This window comes from Eleutherodactylus coqui, chromosome 2, assembly GCF_035609145.1.
Source record: "Eleutherodactylus coqui strain aEleCoq1 chromosome 2, aEleCoq1.hap1, whole genome shotgun sequence".
Taxonomy (NCBI): domain Eukaryota; kingdom Metazoa; phylum Chordata; class Amphibia; order Anura; family Eleutherodactylidae; genus Eleutherodactylus; species Eleutherodactylus coqui.
The window spans coordinates 132,226,669-132,235,950 of NC_089838.1; the positions used below are offsets into that span (position 1 = coordinate 132,226,669).

At 39.0% G+C, this 9,282-nt stretch overlaps 1 protein-coding gene across 1 annotated transcript in view; it reads right to left on the reverse strand.

Annotated features, from left to right (window-relative positions):
- HAL (histidine ammonia-lyase) overlaps positions 1-7,168 on the reverse strand; it is a 29,201-nt gene extending 22,033 nt beyond the window's left edge. The window contains exons 1-7 of the mRNA XM_066589868.1: positions 6,861-7,168; positions 5,691-5,751; positions 4,091-4,118; positions 2,399-2,473; positions 2,090-2,162; positions 1,933-1,999; positions 83-120 (exon numbers count right to left, since the gene is read on the reverse strand). Coding sequence (XP_066445965.1) covers positions 83-120; positions 1,933-1,999; positions 2,090-2,162; positions 2,399-2,473; positions 4,091-4,118; positions 5,691-5,751; positions 6,861-7,107 — 589 coding nt within the window. The 5' untranslated portion in view covers positions 7,108-7,168. The remainder of the gene's footprint in view (positions 1-82; positions 121-1,932; positions 2,000-2,089; positions 2,163-2,398; positions 2,474-4,090; positions 4,119-5,690; positions 5,752-6,860) is intronic.
- Between the last annotated feature and the right edge of the window lie 2,114 nt (positions 7,169-9,282).

A 9,282-nucleotide genomic window follows, 5' to 3' on the forward strand; every position in this document is an offset into this window, starting at 1 on the left:
CATCAAAACAATCGCTCTTAAAATGCCCTTTAAAAACACCACGTGGCACAAATTTAGAATAAAAAAATAATTTAAACATTACCTGCGGAATGGGAACGAACAAGGTTGACTTGAAGATCACTAAGTGGGAAGAAAGAATATAATGTTCATATTGTGACTATTCCGCATTTCATAATTCATTATGAAGTATGTTGTTTCCCCTAATTCTAGCCAAAGACTTAACATCTCTAAAGTTACCTGAGATCTCATTTCAACTAACCAAGGTTAAGAAATAAATAGAATTTTCTTTTTATTTAAGAGTAGCCAAATATGATAAGCCAGAATTCAGTTTTGATTTCTAGAGACATTGGAACACTTTTGGTACCATGGAGCTTAATGGGGCTTTTCAGGCAATGTTTATTGATGACCCCAGCTGATCAGTTCTGTCCCCGCTGTGACAAGCAAAACACTCACGATACGGAGCAGAAATAGATTGCTCGGACTCACGTGTACTGGCCAGCACTGGTAATTGCAGGCACAGGTCCCATTAAATCAATTCAAATCAAAGATAGCTGTGCTTCCGATTACCAGCAATGCCCTCTACACAGGGCACGAAACAATCTGCTTTCGCTTCATACCCTTTGTGTTTTGCCAGCAGTAGGAGGCACCAGAAATGTTGACTGGTCTGAGTCCTGAGCTTCAGGCCTCAGCCAATCAACTATTAATAACCTATCCTCAGGATTGGCCATCAATTAAAAAAAAGCCCAGAAAACCCCATTAAGGCCTTCGTAAACAGAGTTTAGATGTCCAAACCAGATGATAACAGCAGTACTACGTGACTCTGTACTGTGTATTGGGCAGCTCAACTTTCCATCGACAGATGATGACACCCGATCCTTTTGTTCCCCAAGAGATAGGCCGCCTCCAGAGATGACTTAACTCCCTAAACACATGAATGTTCGGCCAACTTGAAAGTTCATGTGCAAACAGCTGTTGGCTGAACGAACATTCGTCTGACAGTTGTTGAAGTTTTATGGACACGTTTAGGCTTTACACAAATGGACAAATTTAGGCTATATAAGACGTAATGGTCTTTGTTAACAGACAATGTAGATAAAGAACACAACAGCAAAGTAATAGAACTTCTGTAATACAGGTGCATATTGACAGACTATCCTAATATAAAATATCATAACTACTCAGGTAAACTGCACGTAACAATCCCTTAATCACGGTTAACGTTTAGCACTATCAGAGTGTAGAACAGAGTAATGTAATTTAAACAAAAGAGCATAAATTACATACACTGTGGTACCTCAGCTTGCGAGCTTCTTGACTTGTGAGCAGGCTCTTTCATGAATTTTTGCTCTGCTTTAAGAGCAAAAACTCAGGTTACGAGCCTGCTCGCAAGTCAAGAAGCTCACAAGCTGAGGCTCGGGGGGAACTAATACTCACCTACCGCTGGCATTCCAGTCCCCGCGATGGTCTGCGGCGCTACTGCAGGCTGACGCGTCCTCCTCCACTTCGACAGAGGATTTCTTCCACGAAGCGGGGTTTGAATACCCTGCCTCCAGCAGGCTAATGCTCTGATTGGTTAATCCAGCGCAGCGTCAGCCAATGAAAGCCGGTGCTGGGTTAACCAATCACAGCCATTCACACAGCTACTACATGTAAGCACTATTATTGCTCTATACCAAATGTCTATACGCTCTAGCATAGTCTTAGGGTGCGTTCACACATGCAGGTTTTGTTCAGTTTTTTTATGCAATTTTTGAGATTCACTTAAAAGAAGAGATACAACTTCTCTTTTTGGATCCATTCCTGGTTTTGGCTTCAAAAACTGCATCAAAAAATGTGAAAAAAAAACTGCATGTGTGATTGCACCCTTATATTGTAGTCTGCCAACAGTGCACACCAAAGAGGTTTATTATAATGCTGGCATATACTACTTACTTCAGCTGGCTGACAGGGATTACAGTGCGGGCAAACTTCCCAAATCCTGTAGTAATTCCATACACCACTGCAATAAATTGTATATTATGTGCATGAGAGAAGACACAATAAAAAAACATTAGATTCCGCCATGATATTACAGAAACCATTTGAGTACCTTTCTTCTCGTTCACAATGCTTTCTATCAGAAGTCTCGACTGCTTCACTCTCTGTTCTGCCTCTGGGGTAAGCTTGCAAAAGTGAAAATGGAGAAAAAAAATCTTTATCTTAAACCCCAAAACAGTGGATGAAAAAAAATATACAATGCTCTAATTTTTCATGGCAAATGTGTTATATATTTTATTTACTTATTGTATGTTGACTGTTTTGTTTCCAAATTGGACTGGATTTTGGTTTCTCACATAGTTGTAAATTAACATTCCAGTATATTGTTTATTAGCTTATGTAAGCCGAGGAGGACATTTACCTTTATTTTATAGAGTCCTTTTCCAAGGTTGAGTAAGTCCTTTGTTGTCAGACACTCTCCATCTATTTCAATATACTGCACAGAAGGACTGTTAGTGTTACAGAATATAAAGAGAGACAGACTGATGCATTACACCACACGACATAAAAGCATACATTAGAATACCACATACACTAACTCATTTTCCTACTTCTAGCTATTGATGACCTGCTCTCAGGATATGTCAACAATATGAGAATGGTAGGGGTCTGCCGGCTGTGACTCACCGCTGAGACCCCTGCCAACTTCGACAACGTAACTCCCATGTCCTGGTCTTCTGTCACTGTGGGGGTCGCTTCTCCCTCTGCAATGACATCACTGTAAATGGAGCGCTAGTTGAGCATGTGCAGTGGGCCAACTACCAGCCGAAAAAACGGTCAAACAAGCGATTTTAAGTTCATTGTAAAGTGATTTTAAGTTCATTGTAAAAGTGGAACCAATAGGGAACAGAGCAAGAAATCGCTTATTAGTCGCTAGTTACTTTTTTAGCTTACTGAAGTAGAACGACTACTGAGCAAGTTCTCGCTCAGTGTAAACAGGTAGTGGTTCATCTTTGAATTACTGTTAGTTCACAGTGAATGGTGGGGAGCGGCTGGAAGAAACCCCTAATGTGCTCCATCTTTGTTCACTGAATGACTATCTGAAAGTAAAGGAGCAACAGTTGTTGGGAAGACTGTTGGGCATTTCTGCTGTTGTCCTATGTAATGGTACCCTTGTATACAAAGTTGTTAACTATTAAGTATTGCTTTTGGCAAGATCATAGAGGTTCTGTACATAAGTCCTGCGCTCAATGACTAGCCACATCCACGTAACAGTCAGAGTGGATGTGGCTAGTAATAATAATAATAATCTTTATTTGTATAGCGCCAACTTATTCCGCAGCGCTTACCAGGCTAGTCATTGAGGGCAGGACTTTTATATATATATATATATATATATATATATATATAGTAAAAAAAAAAATCTGTTAGGGCTCAAAGTGTATGTTTGTATAAATTAGAGGGTAGTGGGAAACGGATGTTAGCTGCATAAGAGGATTCAGACGAGCGTTGTTTTCTCCCCTTATACCACTGTGATAATCACAGCCGTATAACAGACAAAACAAAGCCACTAATCTCTATAGGATATCAGTGGTTTTGTTTTCACTATCTCTTTTCCCCTGGAAATTCCCCTGGCTGGAATTTGTATGGCCGGGAAAAGATAGGACCTGCCCTATCTTCTCCACATGTAGTAAATACCAAGTGCACAAAAGATCAGGCAGCCCTATCTTCCCGCCTCTTTTTTTAAACTCCTGCACTCTGGCACGGAGTTTGAACTGCTGGCGATGGGGATGAAATCTCCCTTGTTGAGGCACAGCTACGCTTCATGCTGCCGAGCGTAGTTGGCCTACAGTCATGTGATTAAGCCCTTAGGGACTTTCTGGCCTACATATGAATTTGGTGCTGCCTAACTCCCATCCTGTGTCCTTACCTCCCACCACAAGAGTTTTTTTTTTTATGTACAGCTGTCTTTGCTTCTCATTGTACACCAGTGAATCAGCAGTCTCTGTAGGCCACATAGCCAAGTGTCAAGAGACAAGCTCCATGCACTTTATTATTTTTATTTAATGAAAAACTCACAGAATTCATGTGATACAGGAAATTAAGAACTCACCTGCTCAGGTTCTTTATATTTGCTATATCTATATATTTGTTAAAGACATTTCAAGATGTATTTTGTAAAACTAAATATTTGGGACAAAATATTTTATCAAGCAGAAAGTTACAATTTAAATATACATGGTACTTAAAAATATAGGTACATAGAGATTCCCTAAATCCAGCATCCAATAATCCGCAAAGTTTAATAATCCTGCAATGTTCCAATATAGAACTGCAACATAATGTAGAATTTCACAAGACCACAGACAGAAGACTAAGCAGAGAAAACCAGGTAAGAAAAGTCATCAGTCAAAATAAATCATGATACTATAAGGCCTCTTTCTCAAGGGCAACGGGGATATGGCTGCTACAAAATCACAGCTTTGTACACTCAATTTTGTAGCATCAGTGATGCTTTTTCTCGTGAAGAAATCTCGCATCGCGTCGCTGCTACTCACGATAAAGTTAAAAGGACTTTCTAATGTTAAAATCGCATTGCACGAAAATCACAAATTCGATGCGATAAACAAGGAGGCTTTATAGGGAAACATGGGCTCCAAAACATTAGAAAGTCCTATTAACTTTATGGCGAGAAAATCGCGAGTAGCAATTATATGCTTAGCTATGATTATTAAGCAATACAAATATCTGATAACAGGTCCCACAAATGGTAGTTTAAAGTAGTGTTTCTCAACTCCAGTCCTCAGGGACCACCAACAGGTCATGTTTTCAGGATATCCTATAGTAAGAACACCTGTGGCAATATCTGAGGCACCGACAATAATTACATCACCTGTGCAACACCGAGGAAATCCTGCAAACATGACCTGTTGGGGGTCCCTGAGGACTGGCGTTGAGAAACACTGGTTTAAAGGAATTTTACTGTATATGTAATGGTGTTTAGATTGCAGCAGAAGAGTTAGGCTAAATTCACACGAGCAAGCGTAATTTCGGGCCGAGAAACTTTTAACATACGTTTTTCATGTGGATGTGAGGCGTCTTTCGCATCACTTCTGTGAAATTGCGATACTCAGTTGTGTGTTTCACACGCATCTGAGGATTGCAAGTGTTTCCAATTGATTTCAATGGGAAACATCACATTGAACTCAGATGCACCTCACATGGCATGCGAGTGTCATGCGATGTTTAAGGTCCCAATGGGTGAGGCTTTCCAAGGGAACGCCAAAAGACAGAGCACGCTTCAAACGACTTTCCTTGTAGCATCACTGCAAAGAAAAAGACTGTTCATGTGAATAAGTCCATTCAAAAGAATGGAGTTCATATTTGTACGAGTCTTGTGAGTCTTGCAACGCACAAAACTCACGCAAGATTCTCGCCCGTGTGAATGTAGCCTTATAAATTGAAATCAGAGCCAACCGTTATAATAATGCCACCAGTGGACATACTGAGAAAACTATACAGGAAAAGATAGCCATCTACACATTCAGCAGCCTCCGATAGTCTAGTATTTAACTACAAGTCTCAGCATACACACAAGTCTGTCCATTCTTATTGATCAATGCAATTCAAATATTTCAGGTTCTACTTGTATAGAGTATATGCTTAAAGTTACTTTTGGCTAGAATTATGCAGTACTGTTCAGTAAAGGATACAAATGAACACCCTCAGGCTGAGATGGTATAAAATCCGGTGACATCACATCGCCCTCCACAACTATAGCAGCACAGAATTAAAAAAAATTGAAAATAAGAATCAAAGTATGGAGAAGAAACTAAGCCACCTTCAAACAGTACAGATGTATGTGGTCAGTATTTTCTATCCACACTTTTAAGTCAAACCCCATAGTGGATTTCGAAACACATAGATCCTATTATAGCTTTTCTACTGGTCTTGGCTTAAAAGTGCTAATGTAAAACACTGACATTTGTTTTTCTGGGTTTAGAAAAATAACAGAAAAAAATTGAATGATTTTTTTTTTTACGATCACTGCATTTTTTAGAAGTTTTTTTATGGGTGACCTTTTTGGTCACACATGCTGTTTTTTGTCATTTTTTTCCCAGAGAAGCCTACGGGAAAAAGATAGAAAAACACCAAACCCAGAGTATTCCCCCCCCCTCCAAAAAAAAACCCACAAAAAAATTTAAAAAACACCACTTTGTAGTGCATCTCAGAATTCCATATTAACCCCCAGCTAACATCCGTATGTGGTGCTTTTGCCACTGAAAAACAACAAAAGATTCCAACATCAAGAATGGGGAAAAAACTAACTGTGTGATGCCACCTAACTCTGCACCCTGTGACAAAAAAGTCTAAGTGTACCATGGGAGAGGCAGAGAGTTCAGTTGCAAGATTTTACAAACTGGTATGGATACACACGCATGCCCTTTGACCAATATGGGTCATACTATGCCCCATGTGCCTCTGATTTCATATGTAGGCATAAGAAAAGCTCTTCTCACAGAGTCATATGGGATTGGTAAAGCAAAATAAATTAGGAAATACTCCATCACATGCAGATCTACAGAGATATTTACCCCTAGAAACAGCACCATGTAGAATTATGTCGGGTACCTATCGGTCAGCAATATCAATACCTTGAGACTCCATGTGTCTCCATAAAGGGTCCAAGTACAAAACATCAGCCATTATGCTAATTTATATTTTCTACCACAATTCTTATTAGTTCAGTTTTTTTATCATCAAAAAATAACCATGCATTAAATACTATCAAATATATATTTTTTAAATCTGTACATTCCTGCAAATGTAATTTTTGTATCATTGTAAAAATATGAAATAAAAAGAAACACTTGTAAACTCACCAACTTCCACAAACTCATTATCTTCCAATGCATCTATTAGTTTGTCATCAAGGTCCAGTAAGCCCAAGCCTTTACATCTCCGCAGGTAAAACTTCACATTCTCCAGAGTTTCAAAGCCTCCATTATCAGGCTTATTTTTTATATACCTCCTCAGTGCTTCTTTACCCAAACATCTAATGGTTTTGGAAGGATCTTTACAAGGAACTGACAACCATTCTCCTCGGACGTGCACTGTGTATCTTGGCATATTTCTTAAGAATGATGCAGCTCCTCAGCTTGATTGCAAAAGATGATGCTCAGAATTAGTTTTCCTGCCTAAAGTGACATTTCATCATTGGAGATATGCAGGTCACTAACTCTGCCTTTAAAGTTAATGATTGTGAGGGGAGGCGATCAATTACAGGCAGAGCACTAAGGTCCACCCCTATAGGTTCTAAGTAGAAAGAAAATTGGGAACCAATTTCTAAGTAATATATTTGTGTATATTTCATATAATTGTACAATTCATAGGAAAAAATAAAGGCAAAAGTAGAACCAGAATTGGTTTCGCTATCAAGCTTGGACTCCACATACAACCTAAACTCATATGCAATATGATAGCCATGACTGTTGGCAAGTAGAAGGATATCAAGTAAATGTCTGTGGTAATCACAAAAAAAGTCCAACACTGTTGGACTTTTGTGATCATGAAATCGTAGATGCATGATATGATATCCCATTCGATAACACTGTACATGATACAATGCATTTTACCAGGTATATGTGATCGTCATGCACGTTTATATGCTGTGGAGATATGGCCTTGAACGGCACATACATATTTTACATCTTACAATATTGAAATTAGGAAATGTAAGAAATTAAAATTTACAAATTACTAATTGTTTCATCATACTCAGACAGTCGTATGTGAGTCACTTTGGACAGCATACGGTCAGCCATCCATGTGTTGTCCAATATTCACGAACTCAGCACAATACATGTGTTATTCAGAGGACAGGCAGCGATTTATTTTGCACGAACCATGCAACGTTTGTAGTGTTCTTCTTATTTTACCTACAGCAAACATCTGGATGCAGCATATTTTGCCAGAAAATAACAGCACTGCATTAAAATGCCAAAAAACATGGTGTTTTTGCAAAAAAGACTGTGTGTGTGAAACCAGCCTTAACATGTTTTTGTTTCAAGGGATTTTATTGACGTTTTGTAACTGATAACATGTACAGCAGATGTTACCTTTTCAATGAGAACAACCCACACGGGGGAGTTTTGTTGGTACATATTGTTTGTAAAAACAACAGATAGCTAATTAAACTGTCAAATAGGACAATAGTAGAAACAAAAACTCAAACACACAATACAACAGTCATTTACTGTCATTTATTGCAAGATTCACATTAGGTTGGCAATCAAATAGGGAACACTGAAAGCGGTTTATGGTGTTTACCAAATACAGAAAGGTAACATGTTAATTCATCTGAGGTAGAAGTCAAGAATATACAGGTCAAGCCTAGGGGAGAGTATAAGATGGACCATGGAAGCTATAGGGTGTGTTGTTGGTGTGGGTAGCAAGTACTTTCCTGCGCAACATAAGAGAGACCCTTTTATTCATGGCATCCATTGAAAGAGAGGCAGTTTTCTATCGAGATGCAATGTGCATTTAGCTGTCATTGATATAATTTGTTTACACTAATGCGTTTTAAAATTTGTGTCAGAATATCTATTCCCTAATAGTATCACTAAAGGTTTCAGTCCAAATTGCTTACTGAACACATTGTTAATTAGTTCCAAAGCTTGACATCAGAAAATCCAAGAGATAGTGCATGACCACCAGATATGTAAACGGACTGATAACATTCCAGAAAGCACTCAGTGAACATTTTAGGACAAATGGCATGCAATTTGGTAGGTACATAGTCGGCAGGGTGTAGAACCTTAAAGGGGTTCTACCAGAGTATCAATTTATCCCTTATCCGCAGGAACTTTGCAGGCTGGAAACTGTGGCAGAAGGATTATTGACATTCAGAACCTCAGATTGATGGAGATTCACCTTGTAGTTACTAAGGTCTTTAAAGGATTGGAACTTTGAGAGAATACATGGAAAGCTAATTCAAGGATTTTAAGTAAGCATTAGTAAATCATTCGTGTAGATGGCTAATTTGTATATCAAATCACCCACTGCCATCCCCATATAAACTCATTAGATTGTAAGGCTCTACCAAGGCACTCTATTACAATGATGTAAAGAATGGGGGACAAAGGGCAACCCTGTCTGGTGCCCTTCCTTTTGGAGAACTGAGCAGACAAGCAACCATTAACCCTTACCTGCGTTCATGGAGAGGAGAAAACTATTATGGGCTTGAGCATAATCATCCCCAGGCTCGCATGCTCTAAGGCCAGAGGAAATCTCAGTGCACCCGAT